This window comes from Mixophyes fleayi, chromosome 2 (genome assembly GCF_038048845.1).
Source record: "Mixophyes fleayi isolate aMixFle1 chromosome 2, aMixFle1.hap1, whole genome shotgun sequence".
Lineage (NCBI taxonomy): Eukaryota > Metazoa > Chordata > Amphibia > Anura > Limnodynastidae > Mixophyes > Mixophyes fleayi.
The window spans coordinates 52,412,737-52,439,290 of NC_134403.1; the positions used below are offsets into that span (position 1 = coordinate 52,412,737).

Consider the following 26,554-nt stretch of genomic DNA (forward strand, 5'->3'; position numbering starts at 1 on the left):
ACACATCCATACTATTACAATATACTAAACAGCATGCTGATAGATATGTGAGGCTAACTTTAACAGCTCAAGAAGAAACAGCTCTGGTTCGCTAGTCATTATACGGTGCTATTACCATGACAGCATACAATGTAGACATGCTCATTACCACTAGCAAATGGATAATCTTCTTTGTTCGTATGAACACAATGTGAAATCAGTGGGTTCAGTTTCGATACATCGCTGTTAGCCTAGCAGACAAAAATCAGCCCTTGCTGTAATTTGCAGAACAGTGTAATGAGCATCACTTTGCCAAGCAAGATCTGCCTCAGTAGCTTTGAGCTGTGCCATCTGAGCATGCTCTGCAATGTGAGAAGCCTGTACAGGGGTTTCTGTCTCAGAGTAGCTTCTGAGGTATCTAAGGAAGCATAACTACAAGTCAATGCTTATAAATTTTTCCCTACTTTTAGTCGACATCCAGACCATGGTCTCTACTATGATTCTTTTCCTTCAGATGATTGCTTTGCTACACATTAAAGGTAAGACCTATGCTGTGTCATTCTACCTTAAATAAAAAAATAGTACTGCACTTACAGTTTTTAGCCGTGTGTATTACGGTAGTACTTTTACAGTGATTAAACTGGCATGTGGGTGTCAAGGTAAATGTTATTTATTTTAATGGCATGTCTGCGGAATGTTTAAAGGCTACTGCAATAATAGCATATTCTTATATTTTGTTATTTTCACTGTAGTAAATAGAGGACTTATTTATTATGACCAGGGCTTAGATTTTATTTTTCTTTTCTTTTTTTATATAAAGGGGGAAACAAATATTTTTTTAGACTTCTTTAAAATGATTGTTATATAAATGTTCTTGATACAAGGGGAATAAGGATACTTTATGAGACAGGAATTGGAGATAGAGATCAGTGTGTGACAAGTTAACAGTATTCATAGATGTCAAAGACAAAGGGTCATATATTACCAATTGGCCTTAATGTATGCCGTTTGGCAACACAGTTTGTGAATTATATTGCATTTTCATCCGAAGAGGGATTTGTAAAGGTTTTAATTTCTGTGCACAAATTTGTAGTATGTGAATAGAATTAAATGAAAGGCTACTATGCAGCTATTGAGTCAGTGGCATGTTATGATGTCAATTGTTTTTCAGTTCCTATAGCTAATATTTTTAACCTTGCGCTCTATGACAATGCATTTACATGATGGTACTGTACAGTATTAATTCTGCATTGGTAATTCTAGGCATTTATTCTGTGATTTAAAAGCACTTTAAATGAACAGCATGCAGGCTTTATAAACTACATTTGTAATAGCGTTTATCTACTTGTCTTACAAACTAAATATATGTCTACAGAGACTAACATATACGATATTAATTCTGTGTAGGTTAACATTCGGTGTAGTTAAACTATTAGTTACTGACAATCCAATACCAATAAAAGTTCTTGGTAAATACATTAGTTGCTGTCATTGCCTCATAGGAAATGTATGTTATTTATAATTCCTTTTTCTACTCCCAAAAATTTGTTTGAAAGAACATATGTGTATATATAAAATACTAATTTAAAAGAATTCTTTACTTTTCATGTTTAAATTTTACTATTGTGTTTCATGTGGCAGTTTATAATTTAGTCCCATGCATGGTGTACCTTTCCACCAAAAAATACGAGCAACTTTTACCAACTTTTAATTCATTTTTCCTACCTGTTTGCTATCTGGGGTTAACGTAACACTATTATTAGCAGAACTTTGGTGCATTTTTATATTTGTTTTAGACTGATAACCTTGTAATATGTGTTGCTGTGAAAAGATGTAAGCTCCAGCATTTTTTTTTCTTCCTATATGAATTGATCAACATGATGTATTTGTGCTTTCTACCGCAAGTTTGTTAATGTTTAGAAGTGATGTACGTATGGAGTACGAATCTGAAATGGGAAGTGAAGCAATTTATTCTTGAGCACCGACCTGTCATACTGACAAATGGAAGTAGGCATGGTATATCTGTACATTGCGGTCACCTAAGAGATATCTCCCTGCTTGACTGTGACATTTATACTGACAATGGCAGTCATTTGTGTTGCATGGGCATAAAAGGTGCCGGAAGGGATTTGCCTTGACCGCATTACTTTGCAGAAATAATCTGATTTTCATCTATTTGCTTTTCACAAATGTGCCATGCTAAAGGACACTTCATTGACTACCACAGCAGATCAAAGTTATGTGATATAAATGCAACCAGACCACATGATTCCGTAGCTAAGGAAGAAACTTACTGCATTTATTTTTAGCCGTAGAGTTTTTATTACGAAAAGAAGTCACCTATCAAAGTGTGAGATTCTTGGTATTAATTTGAATGTTGGCACATTAGGAATAGATAAAGAAAAAAAAAAAGAACTTACATTATTCTCAGATTGTTTGTTGTGTGTGTATGTTTGTGTGATTTATTATTTATTATTCAGTAAAGTTACAATAATTCTCTTATTTCCAAACAAAAACAGTAAAGAAATTTGGTCTTTAAAACAAGAATTGTACACCTCTGTTTAGAAAACTTAACGGAAAAAAATGTATCCCCTGATTGATAAGACCATTTAAAAATGTCTTTTAGTTGACCTTTCTGCAAGCATCTGGTGGAAAAATAAGCATATTATTTAAGTGGTTTCTTTGGGCTTGTAGACATGTGCTTTAAAACCAAGTGTTTAAAGCACGTTTAGCATGCATCAACAATGCCTAATATACACTCTCTCTTACTGGCGTCACAAACATAATTGTAAGTGAAATAGAGCCATACACACACACATTGGTCCTGATTCATTAAAGAAAGTTAAGCAAAAGTAAGTAAGTAAGGCAAAAGGTGCATTGGAGGGGGAGGTAAATTTACAATATGATGGCAGATTTATATTTCGGGTAGGGCATGTCCTAGATTTAACTTCAAATTTCAGTGTACAAATAAGCTACCAAGTATTTGTGTGCTAGATGAAAAAACAGCCAGTATTTTCCTTATGTGCAAAATAATAAACTAATTTGCACCCCTTGCATTGCAACATGGTTTTGTCCAGAAAAATTAATTAAGAAAACTTACTCAATTTTTTGCTTAACTTTCCTTAATGAATCAGGCCCATTGTGACAAGCACTTCACTTTGCGTCATGGCAATTTCACCGTAAAGAGGTCACAACGCTCTTAAAACTAAAATTGAGTTGTAAGACCTGTGAAAGCCCAGTGTAAAGTACATAGCACACTATGCTGCAGTGCAGCTTTGAGACTTGTTTATGAAAACATATCCAACTCGCACTGTAGCGAGGTCAATTAACCTATGCTTCAATGAGCATTGTGTTTTTCATGGCTCATATAGACGTAGCCTTACAGATCTACTTGTGTGCCGGAGATTACAGCTCACATGTATCAATTAAGCTCACAAGATAATAGTCTCAACTCTCAGACGCCCTCTCCCGTCCCTATTTACTATGAGAGTCACTACTATTGTTAGTGTTTTGCTTTACTTTGTTGCAGCAACAGTAAGCCTTTAGTTCTGCAGAAGAGCTGTATTGATATTTTCAAACAGAGCAACAGAAAAATGAATACTATATATGCTGATTACTATAAATGAATGAATATCTCCTTTATTTTATTTTCCTTATCAAGGACCTTATGTTCTCCTTCAATTTAATATAGATAGTTTTTGTCCATTCAATATTTTCTCCATAATAATACAGCTTATGTTATAACAGACCATTATTATATTCCCTGGAATCATCCTTAAACTACGCAAAAAAAATAAATAATCTCTCTTATCTGAGACAAAAAAGTCCAATTATTTAATGGACACTCAGGACTTACTTTTGCCGCATGTATTGACTGCACACTTGATGTTGAATAAGTAGGGTGCTTTTTTTTCTCGTTTCAAAGAAATGAAAGCAAATCTACCCAATTTGTCCAGTTTAAAGGGGATTACTTCTGAACAGTGGTTTTTAGGTCAGAGTTATAGCAATGTTATACATGTACAACCTCACGGCTCTGAGGTGACTTTGAAGCATATTGTATGTAAAAGGAAAGCATTATGCTTCTCTGTGATCAATTTTCTCTTCCCGGGCATCCATCCTCAGTAACAGATGTAAGCGTTTAATGTTATGAGGTCTTCACTTTAATAACCACTAGTGAATAAAGACCATATTGTTGGTAAATACATCTAATGTGATAGTGTTTATATAAAGATGACATGTATACTTAACCCCTCTACACAGTTGAAGAAAAACTTGGATTTTTTTCTATACTTAAACAATCTACTGACCAGGGGCGGAAAGGTATTGATGGGCCCCATAGCAAAATTTGAATACGGATACCACTGCATATGCGCGCTCCAGCTTACTGTGCATGCAGGTGTCCTGGACTCCCGGGAGAGTAGGGCAGTCTCCAGCATCTGTCCACTTCCTAGTGAAGTGGGCAGAATTAGAGCCAAATTGATTTTGCCCCACTGTAAAATGACGCGTTTGCATCATTACATCGCGGAGGCGGGGCCAAAATGACGCAATTCACTGAACCCCGCCCCCATAAGCCCATCCCCCGGCATCTTCCAGACGCCAAATTCCTGAAGTTGGCAAGTAAGCTCTTACATCTTTGTCTGATTGCCAATACTCAGTCTTTTTTTGTGACTGTGTTTTTCCAGATAAAGCACTGCAGAGTATGCTGCCCTATGTAAAGAAATGTTAATAATAGTTACAAACTTAATAGCATTAAAAATGTTGCGGTGACAACAAATATCACCGGAATTCTGGAACCTTACTGTTCATGTCCAGTTCTTGCAGCCAAAAAAAGAATCTGCAGGGAGCTGTCAGTACATTCCGTATTTGTAAAATATACATTTATCAAAGTCTCTCTAAATCTAAAACTAAATGTGTTTTTTTATGAAAATTCAATGAAAGAGACATCTGTTACAGACTTGTGAAGTGTTAAACTAGTAATGCTTTCCATTCAGCAATTTATTCCGAAATTTCAGCCTTTGGTTTCATTATAATGTATTTTCAACTAGTCTGTTTTGTGTCATATATCTGAAATCTTAAAATTGTAAAAAAAAAAAAGTCTGCAATAACTAATAGCGCTGTACAGCTGTTGACATTATCAAACTAAGTCAATGATGTAATTGACTGTTTCTGAGATATGGCAATGTTCACACGTTAGGAAGGTCAAACTAAAGCTGGTTAGACACACTGTGATATCACTAATAAAATGATCCAGTTGGCCAAATACCTTTTTTTCTTTTTTTGCATTAGTTGGTTTTTATTTTTTACATGTATTGCCATTTTAATTTACTTACATCTGAATGTCGACTTTGGAACCCTGTCCATATTTTACATGTCAACGTTGACATTATGGTGTCGACATTTGACTGTCAACATTCTTATCCAACCCCATCATGGTACATGACCACTCTCCACTTTCAGGAGAAGCCTACACAGAGTGTGCCTAAGTTTGAAGGGAGGTGGAAAAATCTCAAGAGGCGCGCAATGCAAAATTGTAATCGTCATCTAAGTCCGACGTTCTACCACGTAGGAACTAACGATCTCATTGACTTCTACTTTTTAATTTTTTTTGGTAGAGAAAGCACACCTAAGAAGTTGCTTCTCCACTAATGTGCAACTGGAAAATGTTCAATTAAAGCAATAGGATGATATATGAACTTACTGACTGCACAGAATTGTGCACAGCAAAGATGGCTGCTAAAAATGTCCTCTCTATCTTATTTCAATAATCTTAGTCAGCAAAATGAAATCCTTACTACAAAAGAACTTTCATTTTACAGGTACTCAGGCGGTGATCCTATATTTTCAGCGCTATGCTATTTGCACCTTCCAGTTTGCTGATTGACTGTCCCTCGGTGCTTAGCGTAGCCTGCTGAGCTCTTAGCTTTGCAAGTGAGATGAGCAAATTCTCATCTTGTGAGACTACCGATAAGATCAGATTTTTGTTGAGAATCAATATAGGGAGGCAATATAGGGAGCTGAATCAGTATGAGGAGGACCATGTTATATGGTAGAATTAATACAAAGGGACCATGATATTCGGAAGAATCAATTCAAGGGGACCATCATTTACAGGAGAATCGATACAGGGAGACAAGGATATGTGGGTGAATCAATACAGGGGGAATTGTTATGCAGAAGAATTTAAAAAAAGGTTGGGCTTTTATATTTGGGAGAATCAATAAAAAGGGACCATGATATGCACAGGAATTTGAAAAAAGGTTGGCTGGGCATATGTGGGAAAATCAGTAAAGGAGGGTTGGTATGGTATAACATGCCTGTGTACTTTAATAATATGACTCTTATATTGGAAATATTCAATTTACTCTGACTGTGCTCTAATACATGAGTGTTTATAAGTTATAAGATGTGCACATTGTCAAAACATATCAGGTCAGAACTGTCTGTAACAAATATATTGTCATGTGTAATAATGCTTAGAATAAAGCTGCATCAAATAAAATTGCACATTACTAATACTACTTGTAATGATTCCTGGCGTTACACAATCAGTGATAGCCCTGCTTCAACTTCTCCACCGTATTATCCATACATCCTTTCACATGCTGATCCACACGCACAGTAGAGTTAGTTACTCACTGGCATGAGGAAAACACCACTGACACTTCACACATCAAACAAGATCTCATTTGACATGTGGTAACCAGCACTTGCACTTGCACTTGCAGTTAGTGAAGAATTCGAGTTGTGTCCTTTGACCTCCTTGCATTCACTTGCGGTGAACATGAATAAATGGTGCATGCGGTTGTTAGCAACTACTTTACAGCAGGGATGCTGATGATAACACTGTGACCTTTAGTGAGCAGAGCAGTGTAAATACACAGAGTTCAGGCTTAGGCTCGGTACATACTGAAGAATGTTCCCACCAATGTGGGAACGATTGAACCTACGACTGAAAATCCGATCAGTCTGACGATTCATCTATACACACTGACATGTTACCTTCAGATCTGTACTCTTCATCTGGTCCTTCATCTGGTACTCTAGTCTTCAGAGAATGACAGCACAATATTCATCCGTTCATTATTGTCACATTGTCACACTGATTAAAACCGCCTTGCTATAGCTATCAAGATATCCTCATGAATTTCACTTCTGTGACTCTGAAACGAAACATTCTGTCTCTACAACACTCTTTACTTTTATTCACCAGGACATTCATCACTAGCATCGGCTGAAAAGAATACGATTCTTTAAACTCTATGGAGATCATGAGCATGAGTGCATACTCACTACATGATCTATCAGTGATTGGTCAGAAAATATTAAACAGTACAACTAACCAAAAGAAACGATGATCGGCACTTTGGGACGACTTTAGATCAATGTGTCACTATACACACTCACACGATATATGACCAAACGGTCGGATGTCGGCTGATTGTAGGTTTCTTGTGCAATCATCGGGCCAGTGTGTACCTAGCTTTAAACATGAGGTTGATTTATTGTACAGTGGAACAATGGAACTCCACACATACACAGAATATATCAGTAGTCAGACAGAGATAAAAGTCATAGGAATGCAACCTACACACACGGATAACAAAGCCTGCTGATTCCTAATAGTAGTGTCCAAAATATACTGCGGAGCAGCTGCTCCCAACCACAAGTGGGAATGTGGTCATTGGAACTAATAGGTTTCATATCCATTTACATGCTTCTACTAGCATTAACAAATGCCAGTAGGGGTGTGGCCTGGCTACGATCGCAATCAGACATGTCTGGTCTGAGCTCCTCTACATTTTTGAAAGAATACCTCTTCATCACACCCTCCATGGACCTCCTAACATTGTCTGCAGAGAGGGTGTACTGCACCGTCTATCGGGTTCTGAGGACAATTTGGGTTTGAGTTTTCTACTACTCCAAACATCTGCCTCATACTAGTATGGGCCCAAAAAAGCTTAAGCGACAACCAAATCAGCACCTCTGGTTCATTTTTTTGATGTTGTGTCTACCCCTTCAACATTAGGCTTCACTTGGCGACAGAGTGCCTCTAAATCAGCCTCCTCCAACTCCTTTTAACTCCATTGAATGATGACATTATGTCCTTAATGATTGTTAAGGAAATAAAATCGGAAGTAGCAGAATTAAACGCTCGCACGGCCCATATTGAAACTAAAATGGAAGAACTTGCTTCCTTACATGATTTAATCTCTGTTCAGCTCATGATTCGCTCCAAGTGGACGTCTTGGTCATCAGAGACAAACTTACTGATTTGGAGGACAGATTCAGAAGCAACAACATTACGATCATCATCATTTTTATATATAGCGCCAGCAAATTCCGTAGCGCTTTACAACTGGGAACAGACATTAATAAAACCATACTGGGTAATACATACAGACAGAGAGGTAAGAGAACCCTGCTCACAAGCTTACAATCTATGGGACAATGGGAGTTTGAAACACAAGGGCATGTGCTACATCATATTATTAAGATGAGACCATTGCTGACTCTGTCTCTAATGTGGACCTATATGGTTTTGCGACTTCCTTATTTAGTAAATTTTTTCCCTCTGCCTCGCCTACGGATCTTATCATTGATCAGATTAATGATCTGCCTAACTCTATACTGGCTCCAGCCTCCTCTCCAAAAGATATTTTTCTCAGACTACATTTGTTTTATATTAAGGAGCAGATCCTCAGAGTGGCGTTACCCTTAGGTTTAACCTTTGAACTTCTGGAAGATCTTAATTTTTCTTATATCTCACTAGCCACTCTGGCCAAGCGTAGACTTTTTCACCCAATCACTGTTAGTCTGAGGGAGGCCAATATTCAATACAGATGGGGTTTTACAACTCATCTCATTATCCACAGACCTGGGGGTAAATGTATCAAGCTGAGAGTTTTTCTGCGAGTTTGAAAAACCAATCAGATTGTAGCTATCATTTATTTAGTACATTCTCCAAAATGACAGCTAGAATCTGATTGGTTGCTATAGGCAACATCTCCACTTTTCAAACCCGCCGGAAAACTCTCAGCTTGATACATTTACACCCTGATGTCTATACTGTATTGCCTTTCTGAATTCTGCTCAATCCTTATTGATGGACTGGAATATTTCTATGGACGCTCCCCGCGCCAGTGCTTCCTAAACAAATGCGAAAAAGGGTGGTCATCTGCTTGTACCTGATTGCTCATAGATTCCACTGTTTGGCATAATACCTTATGCCTCTAATCCTTTTATTTTTCAGGGATTTTTCATTTGCTTTCTGTATTCCTCAATGTTCTCTGATCCACCCTGACAAGAGGTGTGAGTTTAATCTCTTGGATAGCCTAGTTTTAGATTCATTGGGCCTCATTCATTAGCGGACGTATTGTGTGCGTAATTTACGTAATGTAAAGTACGCATATAATCGTAAGAAAGGTATGCACCGATTCATCAAGCAACAGTTCTCCAAATACGTACCAAGATGAATCGGGTCGCAAGTCGCTTACGCAACGTAAAAAGCTGTGTAACATGGAGATGCGTCGAACCACGGACATCAAGCAGTGAGGTCACACAGACTATGAACTTTAAAGAACTCAATGAAATGTCTGTATTCAAATAGATCAGTTCTGTTGAGTTGTCTAGTGTTGAGATGCGATTAGTTTATTTTTTTTAAAAATGTATCTTCGAGTGTATTGTGCAGAACCGTTGTTAGGCACATACCACATTATTAGGATTTATATTATATAGATATATTATTATTATTATTATTATTATTATAAATTCATCAAACACAGTTAATGTAACTAAAATCTAGTGCACAGAACTTTTTATTTTATATATTTATTAATATCCACGTTTTAAAATATTAATAATGTATTTAAAAAGAGTTTACTTTGCAGGGCAGATGATTTAGCATCATCTACCTGGGTTTTGATTTTATTTGGATTACACTATCATGTAGATGACCAATAATGTTTAATGTTTAATGTGTAATTTTTGTCCGTAAAAAATATACTTTAAACTTGCGTTTGTGTTGTTTTTAAATGTGTCATGGGGAGATTACAGTCCCCAGCATGGCCTTGCAGCCATGAAGTGTGCTTGTGCTTTTAGTAATACTGATACCTAATTAGTTAATGGCAGCCTGGCCATCCTGTAGTGCACCAGGGACAAATGACTTTCATGTATTTCATGTACTTTCATCCCACTGTAAGAATAGGTATTATAACATAATAATCATAATACCATAAGACCAAACATACATTGCAAAAACAATGTTTTCAAGAGGAGGGGGGATAGACAAAATAATAAAATGTATGGGGAACAGATGCCCGAAACATCTTGCAAAAATGTTTCGCGGACTGTCTAGTGCCTTCTGGAGATGTAGTTCAGGACCAGGATCTTTATTACATATCTGGTGGGATTGCCCCGTACTACAACCCTTCTGGTTGCAGGTTATAGATATCACACGGAAGATGCTTGGCCAGGCGATTCCCGATACCCCGGTGTACTGGCTCCTCAATAAAGTAGATATGCCTATTTCCTGCTTTAAATAATCTCTGTTAAAATTTGTGATATCAGCTGCCAAGGCAGTCATACCTGTGAGATGGAAAACAACCACGCCACCAAATGTTCGGGATTGGATCAGGAGATTAGAATATTACAGGTCCATGGAAGAATTATATTTGTCAGATAGGGACTCTTTTGTAACATATTATACTATATGGAGACCGTGGTTGGACTTCATAGATTCGCCAGAGTTTGCGGCTTTGGGTACATCCGTCTGAAACATGTATCTATAGGCCGCAAGGGTGAACCAGCCGTCTGTAATGGTTGGATTGGGCTCTGTTCTATACCTCCTCTGTATATGCTGTAGGCCTTTTATTATTATGATGACTTGCTTCATGACATCCCCCATCCTTTCCTTATGTTTCTTTGTTATATCCCCCCCCTGTCTGTCTCTATGTTTTATATGCCAGGTCAACTACACCCACCTTTCGTGGATGGGAATGTTCGCACTCTCTGACACACTTAGCCACCTTTGGCTTAGTGCAATGTTGTTATGATGTTATAATCTCTTTATCACTCGCCATCCAAAGCGAATACTGTTGAAAATTACATATATGTATCCTGTGTTTGTTGTTAAAAACCTCAATAAAAACTTATTTAAAAAAAAAAAAAAATGTATGGGAGTTACACAAGCAGCTCACCAAAAAAACTATTTTAAAATGTAAACAGATAAGAGATACACAGCCAAGCCACCCAAAAAAATGAAATGCAATCAAGCATGTTAAAAACTATTCAACTGGCACATAACAACATTATAAAATAGAGAAGCATTATTATTGTGGCTACAAAAAGATTCCATACAGTTTAGACATTATTATTTTTATTTTTTTTAAATGCATAAGACAGAGAAAACCTCTCAAGAACAAAAAACAGGTAAATAAATTAATTTGCTAATTATTATATTTAATCTTTCACAACAACCATGTTAAACTCCCAATAATTGAAAATGTGCATCAACCACAGTTTAATAATTAAATAAAACATTTTTTAAAATAATGGTTTGTTATGAGATAAGTGTATGCAGGTGTATGGTCAGCATATTAATCTGTGATCAGGGGACGAGTGTTTATTCCTGTGCTTGTTCCATGCTGCCGCTATGGCTTTTGGACCTAGACATGACCCAGAGCAGGGGTAAGTGCTTTGCATGGTTTTACTTAAATCGTTGTGTACACCAGAGTATGTATTATACGCATCCTGAGGTAAACGCCTACTTTGAGTAGTTAACAGCGGTGTCGGCCCATCAAACGCTCCTTTTTACTTCGAAGGACGTAAGGTGTCGTAAGTGGTGTTTGCGCACGTATACGCTGTTACTTTGACTACTTATTCGTCCTCTCCTCGTCTCACTTTTTTGCTTATTTAACTCCTGTTTCTGGGCATGCGCAGTGTGGTTTGCGTATGATACAAACAAAATCAGCAGATACGCCTGCTGATTATGTCCTGTTTCCACTTATCCGGACTATGGTCTTCTTTTTCTGTTTTTGTGCGTTACTTTCAGCACTGGACTGTTATATATATATATATATATATATATATATATATATATATATATCTACACATATATAGATATATATATATGTCAGGGGCAAACGCAGGATTTGTAGAGGGGGGTTTCCACACCACACCGCCAGTGGGTGTGACCAGCATGCATGGGGCGTAGCTATAATTTTAGACAGTGCTTGGCTGCTCTCCAAATCTTCCTATCCCCATAATATACATGGGCACATGCACCTAACAGTAGTGCACGCAGCTCTCCCTTTTCATATATATATTTATATATGAATATATATTTGCTGAATAGAGTTTCTCTAAATTTGTGTTATGACGCTTTTTGATTCAGGTTTTGTTGTTGACAGCCCCAGTTATCTAGATTTTATATTCATGTTTATGTTTACTACTTTTAGCCTTAACTTCACCTGATTTCTTGTATATGTTTTAGCATAGGCTGTCAGACCTGGCCTCTTCCCCCTACTTTCTAACCACTTTTTTACTTCACTTTACTTGTACCAAAATCTCTAGTTTCCAGTTGTGGAAACTATTTCTGTTTTCCCCTTTGTTCTCACTTTCCCTTCTCTTCCCTGCATTGCTGACCTCCCCTTACCCTGATAAATGTATGTCAATACACAGAGCTATTCCCGTATTTTTCTCACCTTGGTCAAGATATAGCCATCTTGCTATAACAGCCCAACATTGCCCCATAATGGTTTGCTTTCTCTCAGTTAACGTCAAGGGTTGGAACTCGCCTAACAAACGCTGATTAGCACTCCACTATTTTACCTCTTAAAAGGCGGACATTGTCCTTGTGCAGGAGACACATTTTTCGTTATAATCACCTCCTTGGTTTTCTAATCTTATATATCCTACTTTTATGTAAAATGGGCCATTTAAATGTAATGGTGTGGCTATTTCTCCTGTCTGTTCAAGCTTGACAAAAAAGTTGCAGATAAAAATGGACGTTACTTGACATTAGTGGGTAATCTAGGACCTAGAAAAGTTACATTAGTTTCCCTCCATGCCCCTAACTCAAACCAGCTGCCCTTTCTTAGAAAACTTTGTCTTGAGATTCATAAAGTTACGGTGGTGCCTTATTTATTATGGGTGACTTTAGTTTTTCCCCTGAGACAGAACTAGATAGAACCCCCCTTTCTACTAAACCCATTTCAACCACTGAACTTCACGCACCTTCTTCCTTCCTAGATTCTCGCTGAATATGATTTGAACATCCTTAATACATTGTAGGATGCATCCCTTGCTTTCATACAGAGAGGCAAACATCCTAGGTTAGCAAAAGCTAGATCTAAGATGAAAGGGGGATTATTCGCACCTAAACCTGAATTTTATTAATTTGTCTGTCTGTTAGATCAACTTGGGGACTGGCTGGCCCTTGAGCCACCCAAAACATGGCTTTCTATTTGGAAATATTTATCCCTTTCCTTTTCTCTGGATGATCTCTTATGTGTTGAATGAAAAATAGACTGTAAGCAGCCAAAACATTAACAAGCATACGGGACTCACAGTCCCCGACAAAATGCTGCAATTAACCTCTGACTTTATCCTCTCATCCTCTAATTTCTCGATTATAGCTTTATCTAAATTGATCCCGAACGTCCAATTGTTGTATTGGCACAACCAAGGTATCACTAAGCTTCATTACCTCTTTAATGACGCTACACTGGTTTCTTTTAAAGTGCAATATTCTTACTCAACTCCAATGGGAAACTTATCTCCAGATTTCTTTGAAGGGGGAGGAATGGGATCATATTTTTCAAAATTGTTTTTAAAATGTCCAAATGCATTAATCACTCTGGTTAGTTTAACTTATTCATAGATTGTATTTGACACCTAAGAAGCTATGTACATATCTGCCTAATGTTTCTAAGTTTTGGTGGAGGAATTGTGGTTAGGTTGGAAGCATCCTTCATACTTTTTAGAGTTGCCCACAGATTCAAACCCTGTGGTCTGAAATCTTTGTGTTAATAAATAGGGTTGCGAATGTGGCACTAATCCCCTCCCCAGTGTTGGCTATTTTACACCCCCTCTCCCGGCCCAGCAGATTCAACAGCATAACCGTTATGCCAGAGCTGCAATTACCCAATAATGGAAATCTCCCTTGCACCCTGCCTATTTCTGTAATAATTGCTAAAATTGATAAAAGCTATGAAATAGAGATCATAGGTTTCCCATACTCATTATCTGCTTTGTCTCCACTAATTAAATGGCTTGAGAGGAGCTCTTAATATACAGGGCATTTAGCCTTGCCGCCTTCCTCCTCTCCTTTGTGAATGTTTAAGTAAATTTTTGTATAGGCCATATATATTTCATATATCAAAGTAAGCTATTTATATAGCACCACTAATTCCGCAGCGCTGTACAGAGAACACACTCACATCAGTCCCTGCCCCATTGGGGCTTACAGTCTAAATTCCCTAACATAAGCACACACACATACACATGGACTAAGGTCAATTTAATAGCAGCCAATTAACCTACCAGTATGTTTTTGGAATGTGGGTGGAAACCGTAGCACCCAGAGAAGACCCACGCAAACACAGAGAGAACATACAAACTCCACACAGATAAGGCCATGATCGGGAATTGAACTCATGACCCCAGTGCTGTGAGAAAGAAGTGCTAATCACTAAACCACTGAGCTGCCATTCATGCTCTCAGATGTACTTGTATGGTAACGTGTGATTCACCCCCCCCTGTTGTTGTCTTTCCTCCCTCCTTTAGTGTTCATTTATTTGATTCCTGTTTTTGCTCTTACCTTGCAAAAATTAAAAAAACTCAATAAAAAAATTGTTATTGTTCAAAAGAACTAGTGCCAATAGAAAAGGGCAGACAGATCAACTTCTCCATTTCCACAAGCCGTTCCGCACACACGGGCAGATATGATGATACATCCGTACATTGCAGCTGAATGTTATTTTGTCATTTCAGAGTATACTCTTGTTTCTGTGACCTTGTATCGCACCACTTATTGTCTGCTTATTACGTGCTCTGGTCACTAGTTTCTCCAGTGCTGTCAGTACACATTGCTACACAGCGTGTAAAAGTAACAGCATTTACTGCTCAAAATAATTTAGTGCACTGCCAGATAAGCCACTTTGTGATATGATCCTATAATTTATATCCGTATTTCTGTCAGTGGCTTATTGCCAATGAAAAAAAGTATAGTAGCTTTGAAAGCTGCTGTGAATCAGGCAACAAGCAGAATCTTCAGTGTTGTGCAGATTCTCTATGTTAATGTCTTTAGTGAGGCAGCCAATCAGGACTGTTATATAGTTGTCCTGCTTCAGCATAAAATAGACGCAGGATGTAAAGGAGTTGTGTATGGGAAAGTTTAGCATTATTAGTTTAATAAGTTATAATCACTAATCTAGGGGATCTAACATTGCTATCCTGTAGTGAAGACCTGCATACATCATTGTCATTGGCTCATGAGTATAAATTTACTGACCTGCATTGAGTTCTAATTGGCTACGCAAGTCCAGAGAAGGAGCGGTGAGGTGCTATTAGCTAATATACAGAGTAACAGCTGCTTGGAGAACATACCCACCAGGGGAGCATGGATGGTGAGAAGTACATTTCTAAAAGCCTGATGGAAATGGGATCTGCGCTGTAACTGGTCATCAAATACTGATCTCCATAGGGCACACTTGGCTACCAGGGACTGAGCAATATATTTTACACTGGCCCACCATGGACTCCACCCTGTATTGTACAGTGACCATCAGAGAATCAGCTTTGTATCACTCTGTACATTGGCCAACAGGCAATGGACTCAGGGCATGGGGTCTGCTTTGTACGTTGACCACACATCCCCTGTATAAGCCACCACCCCCAAACAATTACATTACTTCCACAGTGCTATGCTGCATTATTCTACCTGCAGAAAAATCTATCCCTCATGACCAACTTGTATGTATGTTAGTGTGTGAAAGTAACCATAGCAACATAATTAATAAGTGTTTTTTCTTACTTGCATAATCTAAACATATTTAAAATAAAAAAACATTATATCAATAAGTTATCACAAGAAAACTCTATGGGGTATATTTACTAAACTGCGGGTTTGAAAAAGTGGAGATGTTGCCCATAGCAACCAATCAGATTCTAGCTGTCATTTTGTAGAATGTACTAAATAAATGACAGCTAGAATCTGATTGGTTGCTATGGGCAACATCTCCACTTTTTCAAACCCGCTGTTTAGTAAATCTAGCCCTATGTGTCCTGAACCCCCCCCCCAAAAAAAAATAAAAAAAAAGCAAAGAATAGATAAGGTAATAAACATTATTCCATGACGACAGGTATATTATGAAAACATGGGAGTTAGTCTAACCATTCTTTCAATTTAGTTTTTTTTAGGAAATGTGACACTATAATCTCATTAGTTATCTTGGCTATGTCTGTTCTAGGCTCAGTGTTTATTAACTGTCTTTTGTGCACAGAGGAAAAGCCTCCCCAGTGGTCCTGGACTTTTACATTTATTTGTGTATTTCTGAATGTCAGAAGCAGCTATCTTTTAAAGAAAAGATAAAAGTGAGTTTCACGCTGAGTGTAAGGCGTTTATTATATGCAAAGGTACTTTGTCATAGAGCCCGTCCCAGATGTGTGTGCGCACAGAAACTAGAGAATTCAGAACATTGAGAAAAAAACATTTACTTTTACAGTTTTGATCATAAACACAAAGACAATGTGCAGACCAAACTTCAATCATATTGCGTTTCTTGACTCCCGAGGAAGCAAGGATCTGATGACAGTAACTGTGCCCAGGATATTTTCCAGGTCTGGACGAATTACATTTAATTGTGCAGTCTAAAATACATATCATTAATGATAATGAGCTCTGCAATCAACACCCAAGTACCCTTTACATGTAAGTGTACACTCCTAGAGTTAAGGAGGAGCTATGATGCTTTGTGGTTAATGAGTTGCAGAGCTGTATCTAGAAGTTTCATTAACCAATGCTGTTAGAGAATCTCTAAATCAGAGATTTCTCTGGCCTTAAGGAACCTTCAGCTGTTTAGCATCATCCCCACAGCCCTCGAACTGAATCGATTTATCAAGCACTAAAAACATAACACCATCTCAGGATGGCGTTACTTACCTTTTCCAATGGAGTGCAATCCACAGGCTGCATGTTCCTCCCCTCCTTAGGAAAGAGATTACTTTACTTTACAAAGCATCAAAACACAAACAATAAATCTGCTTCTTCAATGGAACCAGTCCCTTTCTCAACCAAACAAGAGTTGTAGAAAGGAATTTTCACAGAGGATCGCAGGGCCAGTAAGTGTTCTTGAATTGCAGTGGAATATCTTTCAGCCTTGCTGCGATCAGCAGCGATACAGATCCTTAAGTACCGCTGTCCACTGCCCACCAATGATAAGTAGACCCCTCAATAAGCTGCTGACTTCACTTATCTAGAAAGTGATGATATTGAGGCTCAAGCAGGCCATTACCTTCAGTTCCTCCATCACTCAATTGCATCCAGAAGACCAACCAGGAACCCTGGTTTAATGCCTCTGCCTCTTAAGTAATTAAAAGACTTACCTTTTAATGTTGCATCCACGCATCTGGATCCCCTCCCGATGCAGGGTTGTCTGCCTCCATTTCTATGATATGTGATCCATCTCTCATGCATTCTCATTGTTACTATGTTACTATGCAACAGTGAGCAGTGCGCATGCCCATTTGAAATCAGAGAAAGACAGAGCGGATTCAATAACATACAGGGTGGAAGATCTTTACAATATAAAATATTTGTATAATATTGCCCAATTTATTTTAGAAATCATACTAAATGTTGTAAGAATCTTATATTAGCTCTTCCAGCTCAAGTCTTAATTCACTTGCTGCAGCAAACAATATAGTTACATTCAGTGGTCGAAGTGCAGATTTAGAAGTGATGGTATGGAACAGGTAAGTGAATGAAGTTTGATGGTTTTACAATGAAGGCAATAGGAGAAGTTACAATATGGTATGCTTCCGTATACCAGCCCACTTCCACCACTAGTTGCATTTGTATACAGATCACATCACCTACCAGGTCATCCTGGGCACTGTATATCCACATCGCTCAGCTAAATCAGCCTCTCCCTGCTCTCCATCACAGGAACACTTTGAGGCTGTTTGTTCTTCCCTCCATCACATGCAGGCTCCATGTACTCCAGTACTCAGCTAGATTTCACTCTCACGCTGACAGGTTAAACCTCACCTCACCCAGGATCAGCTTCTCTTATGTAGCTTTACTACTCTTCAACTGCTATTCCTCCCTCGTCCACCGGGAGATAGCAGGCACTTGACTTACACAGGCTCTGACACCCTCTTTCTGATGTACTCTCAATTATAGCTTCATCTCAGGAAGGTCTATTAATGAAATAAATTATTTTTTCAGTTCTTTATCTTTAACAAGCCTTGTTAAAGCAAATATGCGAAATGCGCGTCGGTGTTCTTCTCGCTATGCTTTATTATTATTATTATAGATCCTCTCTCTTCTTTTAGTCCTAGTTAACTATATATAGCGTCACTACCCCTGGTATATCCATGACGTGATCCGCTTAGAGTAGCGTTCTTTTCTCTATCTTTATTATGAGTAGGCTACTCTTAAGATAGCATTCATTCAGGAATGTCAGTATCACAGCATTCCACTAGGAAGGGGACAAGCCTTTTATTCAGTTCAATCTCCATACAGAGGCTGTAACCTGTATAGAGCCATTTCAACCTGGTGCAGCATATTTTTTCAGTGGCTTTTTTATCTTGCACCTAGCTAATTCTCAGATATAATATTTATTCATCTGGTAAATTTTAAGCAGGTTTGTTATATATTATATCAATTATTACTTTAAAAGAGATTATATCATCTTTATTGAAAGATCAACAATTGGGGATCCTATAATATCTAATTTACTATTGTGATTATTGATTCACTAATAATATATACCTAACATAGCGAGGCAGGGCAGCAGCACTTGCCAATTTTATTCACCCATTTGGCACTTTTTGTCAATGTTCATTTTTTTGTTTTTAATATTTTGCTACTGGTGGCTCATTAGCCATTTAGGGATCATTTTAATATATATCTAATAAAGTATTTATTTTTAATATTACTCTATCACTCCAAGAGTGCGCCTATTTACATTCCATGCTCAGAAAAACAAATTTAATTTGGGCATTCTCACAAAAATATATTCCCTATTTATGAAAGAATGAGTTTTTTTTAATTTTTATCAATTTATTATTTATATCAGTTTTTGTCCATCTAATGCAATACCACCCATATTTACTAATGACAGCGGTCTACCTGTATCTATGATAATGTTACAAAAACCACAGCAAAAGGGTTAATATATGGGTTGGAAGAAGTTGTTTCACTGAAAGAAAATCCTGTACAACCACATCCAGCCTTCAAGGTTCAACCTTAAATAAATCTTATTTCAATCTCCCTTGTAGTCAGCAATACATTGCCATGCTACCTAGTCTGGCATTGATGCCAACCTTTAATATATGTTTCCTGGAAATGCCTTCACACAGTCGTTTAAGCTTTGGAACTGTGCACAATTAATAATTGGGCAGCACAGTGGCCTAGTGGCTAGCACTTGTGCTTCGCAGCACTGGGGTCATGAGTTTAAATTCCCAACCATGGCCTTATCTGTGTGGAGTTTGTATGTTCTCCCTGTGTTTGCGTGGGTTTCCTCCGGGTGCTCCGGTTTCCTCCCACACTCCAAAAACATACCGGTAGGTTAATTGGCTGCTATCAAAAATTGACCCTAGTCTCTACCTCTCTGTCTGTATGTATATGTGTGAGTATGTGTCTATATTAGGGAATTTAGACTGTAAGCTCCAATGGGGCAGGGACTGATGTGAATGAGTTCTCTGTACAGCGCTGCGGAATTAGTGGCGCTATATAAATAAATGATAATGATGATGATGATGAATAATTAGAGGTTTTCATTGCCTTTTCCAAAAAAGAGAGTTGGTAGTGGCCCAAGAAATAATGTACACACAGAAATATTAATGTGTTGTTAAGTTGAAAATTACAGACAACTAAACAGACCTCTTCTAAGAAATGTATAAACCAAATAGCACTTTTGGTCTCTTTACTGATGGATGACACAACTTGGTCTACAAGCAACTGTACTTTTGCTGCATTTTTTTTTATAGTGACCATGACCAGTGTCTGAATACAATTTCCAAGTGGTGTTGGACAGGTTTATCTTTAGATGCAACACAAAATATACTCAATGTAGATATACTATAGGACATTACATCCCTCGAGCTGGCCCACAATTCTATTGTATTTTTACTTCCATCTTCAATAAAAGTTGATCTTATATAGTGCACAATAGATTAGATGCTGAAGTTAAGGGTACAAGCAATACAAAATACAGGAACACATTTTTCGTAACTTTTTTTTATGGATAAATTATTAAAGGATTTTTATATTCCTTTTGCACTAAATGCTGATCGCTATATTTTATGTCAATCAGCCCAGTTTGAATGACTGTTTGCTGTAGCTCAAAATCATTTAACATTCTCACTGGTCCCTAAGCATTCCTCTTCTCACACTTCTCCTTGCCAATTATTGGCAAATGTAACAATTAGCGTTTTGCACAAGGGGTGTATTTCACCACTGTTAAAAGTGTATTTAACTAGGGCACCGTTTTACTGTCAATGTAATAAAAGTGTGTTGGGCTTAGTACCTTAATGCTATCGATCATCTTCTGTTCATCCGCGTGTCCTCAGTTTAGAAGTCATTACAATGATCTCAGCAGCACAGACTATTTCAGAAGATTCCAGGTCCAAGCACGTTACTGTAGGAAATAAAGTTCATGCGCCCAGAGTGCAGTGCTCATGCACTCACTGAGCCAAATGATCCAAAGAGTAAATCATGGTACTCACCGCGTAATAAAGTGAAACAGGGTATCCAAAGGGTATATAATAATGTGACACTATTCTATGCTGTCTCTTTGTTGTTTGCAACGATTAGGGCAAATCATCTGCCTTCTTTCAAGCAAGATATAGTTGCCCCTGTGCCGCTGGGTACCTTTATGCACCTGGTGGAGAGAAGGGTGGCAAATCTCATGTTTACCATAATCTCCTCTCCTCTTCAATTTCTGAAATGTGGGTTTCTCTTTGAGGTGTAGATCCACCAGGGCCTGTCTCAGGAAATCCCTGCTCGACTCTCTACATATGACTTGTGACAACTCACACTCACTCCAGAGAAATGGGATGAGCCTCTTGGCAAATTTATTAAAAGGATGTGTAACTTAAAGGCCTGTAACCTGCTTAATAATTGGTAACGTATAACAGGTTAAATCTCTGAAAAGGATAGTGGGGTGGAATTCACTGTATCCAGAAGATGAAAAAGCATACAATGACAATGATAAAGATTGTTGATAAATTATTTTGGAATATTGATGTTGATAAAGATTAACTGAACAATGGCATTGTATAATAACCTATAAGTGATATATGTGATGATATAACTGATGACAAGATCTGATAGCAACTCAATTTAAAGCACAGAAGTAACCGCTTTGAACTAAAAGGTTCACAATAGCAAAGAATTTTAATGACGCTCAATAGGGAGAAGCAATGTATTCTGGGCACCTAGAATGTGGCTGTATAGCATTACCATATTAAAAGTTACACTCTTTGCTAAGCTCACATATGGGCTAAAAAGAGGTATATGACTTGTACACCTACTGGTGCACACCCTGAAATAGACATTCCAACATAGGACTCTGGCTGTGTGGGAAATGCAGGCATTCAGAATCTGGCTAATGGGCACATAGCATACAATGGGAAATTATGTTTCCAATACAAGACACAATAAAGGTTAAGTAAATGAGATGGAAAAGCTAACAACTGCTGCGTGCACAATTGGACCATAACTAATGCTTTGAATTTGAAGACGAGGAGGTAGCAACATATGTCATTGGACTTATCAAGGCAGTTCAAGGCCAAGACTCTGGCTAAAACAAGCAATAGTCCTGGCATGTAGCCTTTGTGGTGCAGTATATGGTGGGTTTTCTTACATTTGTTGTGGACACTGACCAGTTTTGGTGACATGTAGTACTCTTTTAACATGGATAAAATTACTGGATGGTCCTCCAGTAGCTCAAATTATAGATAGTATTACTAGGAACCTGGAACAATGGACACTCTGCAAACAAGTGGAACAATCCAAGGCTCTTTTTAGACATCTGGGCTGTACTTGAACCCTCTTTGTTCCTTTGGATAGGATCTGGACTCTGCCTGTTCCTTTGAGCTACACCTAGACTTTCCCTGGACCTGCAAACTTGACTTGATTTCTCTTGATACCTCTGACACCCACTGGTATTGACAGTTCCCTCTAATAGTCTGGCAGCTTTAACTAGTAAACTGACAGCTTTTTTTGATAGATTGGCAGCTCTTTCAGCAAGACAGGCAGCTTTCTCTGTGAGAATTGCAGCTATATCTAATCTACGTGTGGCCCTTCTCATCTCATACAGTGTGGGTGTCCTCTTTGTCTTTGCCAGACTCTGCAATATTTGACCCCACTGTACTCACTCTAGCAGCATTATATTACTCCTATGGCATGCATAGTATTAGTGACTGTGCTGCAATCTGTCTTTCCTCAGTTCTTGAGGGTATGGCGACAGTCCCAGCAATGGACACACCTACCTCCTCTTTGTGTACTCCTGTGCATATCTTTGTTCTCTTTCCTCCTTGGTGCCAATCTCTACACCTTTTGTGGCATCTGACATCACTTCCTTTGTCCTTGCTCCTCGGGCATGCTGGCATATGTAGTTTTTAGTACTAGGGGCAGTTTTGGACAGTCTCCTGCTGCCAGCAGCTTCTCCTCCCCTATAACTCAATGCCGAGGATCTGACCTCCCTATACAGGTGAGCCCTTTATTTATTGAAACAAAAAACTGCAGAGATTCATCGACATACTGAATAATATAGCTATGCACAGTACTGTCTCAAAATTAATAAATTAATACGATACTTATGTTCTTTAAAGGGCAATAATTGTGGGGATAAAAGCTATATATTTTATGGGTGTAATGTTCTGTTCAAACTACATACATTGGGGATCATTTACGGAAGGCAAGACATTCCACTACACAGTGCAAAAGCAGCTTTGGAACTGACATGCGCCTTGCCTTGTGTAATTGCCTTTAGACTTGGTGGTGTTTTCAGAAAAGCTGAACTTTGCACAGGCCGATATGAGGAGTTGGGTGGAGTGAAAGTGATCCTAGCAAAGTATGGGGTAGGCACACGGACAAGCATTGTTTTGTGAAGCAGTGCAGAAATGGGAGATTACTGAAATAAGATAATGTATCGAGGGGGTACATTTTAAGGGTGTTCCTTGCTGTGCGGAAGGGCACATAGCCATTTCCATTCAGTTTTGCACTTGGAGTTGCAAAGGAGTATATTCCAGTCGTACTCTAAGCAATGTAATAAAACAAATTACCACACACAAAATTATCAAATTTTAATATGTTTATACACTTACAGAGTTCGCCGCTTGAGAATTGTCCACCTCTCAGGACACCTAGTGACACGTCTAGCTTGTTTCCTAGACAGCTGCTGTGCAGAACTGAAGTGTACTGTGCGTACCATCCAGATGCACTGGTGCAAAGCCAAGGTCTATTACAGTGCGCCTCATAAATGACCTCCACTGAGTTTCTGCATAATAGGTTTGGGCAGTTTTGCCAAATGTTTTTTGTTATATATGTGGATATGTATTGGTGAAGGCTATAGTTTGTTATTGAGTTCTTTAACTTTCTTATGTTGCCAGACAGACTGGCACAATTTCCAGTACATATTTTGCTTACAAACTACTGCGATATGTCCAAATATTTTACATTGCAATACTTTTTCCATTTTATGTCATGATTATTATACACATTTACAATGCTTTAAACTCACAGCATATAAAAACAATGCACTGTATTAAGATATGCATAATGAAAACCAGGCTCAAGATTGAAACACAGAATCACATAAATGCTTATATTACACTTCTTCTTACGATAGTGTCACACTGGCACTTTCTGTACCCAGAGTGTATCACCCGCAGAACCTGGGGCCTGATTCATTAAGGATCTTAAATGAAGAGTTATCTTATTTCAGTCTCCTGGACTAAACCATGTTACAATGCAAGGGGTGCAAACTAGTTTTCTGTTTTGCACACAAATTAAATACTGACTGTTTTTTCATGTAGCACACAAATACTTGATAGCTAATTTAAAGTTGATATTTGTGTGCTACATGAAAAAACAGTCAGTATTTAACTTATGTGCAAAACAGAAAACTAGTTTGCACCCCTTGCATTGTAACATGGTTTTGTCCAGGAGACTGAAATAAGATACCTCTTCATTTAAGATCCTTAATGAATTAGGCCCCTGCTTCTTTTTTTTAAATGCCAGTTCCCTGTCACACTAGCCTTGATAAGAACTGCGAGTGGATCACACATCACTAGTGCGACAGGAGCCCGACACTGTCACTACCTGCTCTGGGCAGGTCAAAGAAGCGGAGAAATCATTGTTTTATTCCACAGCTACAGAAAGCACCAGTGTGCCACTACTCTTATATTCAATTATATAATCTATTATCTGCTTCAAATTCACTCCAAGACACAGTAGCATGTGAAACACATGGTTGGATTTCTTTGCTCTGGATGGAAGAATTCACACTATCACACAAGCAATATTAATTGTGTCCTATGACCCTTACCATAAGATCAAAGCATGGCATGCCTCTGGAATAAGTCACAGGAAACACCATATGACTTTGGAATTTCATGCAGTGTCTGATCATAATGCATGCAAATATTTATCTACAAATGTAGCAGTTTGGTGCTATGGTTTCATTGTCTACATCAAGCTTTGATCCAATCACATACATGTATCTGAGTGCACAGAGCTAAAGTGGAATACCCCTGTGTAACATCACACTGTAATATGTCAGATTGCTTCGGTTTCAAGAAAACTGCTGTCTGTAGGGAAAGATTCCTTCTAAAATAACTGTTGTCATGCACAATCTCTAAGTACATATCTGACCATAGGAAAAAGTGTCGCTCTCTAGAGACCTTTCTAATGCTGTACAATGGGCACTTTGGGTGCAAGCACTTTTGCTTCCTTTTATGATGTTTACAAAATAAGTTGATATTTATTCTTTGGTGCAGAAATGTGGGATGTCTTCCATGATACTTTGAAAGGAACTGTTTCCATATCCAAAAGAACATATTATGCTTTGTAAAGAAGGTAGTGTCTTGCACTGTATGACTGTAATGGTTACACTGTTGCTCCTTGTTGTCTCTTGGCTTCTATGGTTGTTTCTATTTTAATAATTATAATAAAGCTGAAAAACTTGGTTAAACTGTACATCTCATAGTATGTCCGAGACATTATGACATTTTTTTGGTGCCTGCCTCATGTAACACATTTAGACCATTAGTGGAACTAATAACTATATTGATACAATTTATTGTACTCAGAATACAACTGAGTCAATTGTACCGCGTACTAAAACTTCACTGCCAAAAATGTGTTCTTACTATAAATGTGCTGGCGCTGGCTGAATGATTATATGCTCGCATATCTTTATCTGCCCTATAATTAAATAGATGCTTCTTTATTTATCTATAATAAACACACAGAGAACAAACAAATTGAAAACAGATAGGGTCCTGGTCAGAATTGAACCCATGATCCGAGTGCTGTGAGGCTGTACTAACCACATTACCACTGTGCTGTCCACTGTTTTTTTCTTTTTGTTTTTTAAATAACTGTTAATAAATAAATAACTTCAAGGACACAAGTGATGTGAACATAATTAATATTCATTCACCAGGAAACTGTCATCAAGATGGCTCTCCCAATCACTGAATCTGAAGCGATCAGATCAACTGCTTACCTGTCATAGTTAAAGGGCTCATCGTACCTGCCTTCACCTCCACTGTCACATCATAGACCCTTCTCCTCATAGCTCATGCATTAGGTAACCTAAGCTCCAGTCTAGGTCCCAGTGGGGATAATGGAAGCCCAGGTTAACCAAGCCAATTTCTATGTTTTGTTTTTTTTTGATAAATGGACAGTGTAATGGGGGCCAAACTAGTATGCTGCCTAGGGTCTATAGCAGTGATGGGCAAACTACGGCCCGCGGGCCAGATCCGGCCCACTTAGAGGTTCTATCCGGCCCGCCAATATTTAAAAATAAATCATTAAAATATGCATAAAATTATTAGGGCCGACCCTGTGTGTCAGAACCTTCATTTTTTATGCCTTCCCAGCTATTTACTCCATTACACTTCATCCTCCTTCCTAAAAGGAAACTTTGTATGTCAATCACTCAAACACCTGCCCACCCCCTAATGGCTGAAAGTCATGTGAGAAGAGATGGGCTGGGCCATATACTAAGGCGGATTTCGATTGGCTGCTGTGTTGTCAGTTAGTGGCTCACCAGAAAGATGGATCTGCGACAACCTGCTGAAATAAGTGCTGTGTCTGTATGATCGCTGCACTTATAGA

The 26,554-nt window shown here is 38.2% G+C and overlaps 1 protein-coding gene across 2 annotated transcripts in view; it reads left to right on the plus strand.

Moving 5' to 3' along the window:
* The first annotated feature begins 207 nt into the window (after positions 1 to 207).
* RXFP2 (relaxin family peptide receptor 2) overlaps positions 208 to 26,554 on the plus strand; it is a 250,188-nt gene continuing 223,841 nt past the window's right edge. The window contains exon 1 of one of the 2 annotated variants that reach the window (XM_075198960.1): positions 208 to 518. In XM_075198960.1, the coding sequence (XP_075055061.1) occupies positions 422 to 518 (97 nt within the window). In that variant the 5' untranslated portion in view covers positions 208 to 421. The remainder of the gene's footprint in view (positions 519 to 26,554) is intronic. The other variant, XM_075198959.1, reaches the window with a different exon arrangement.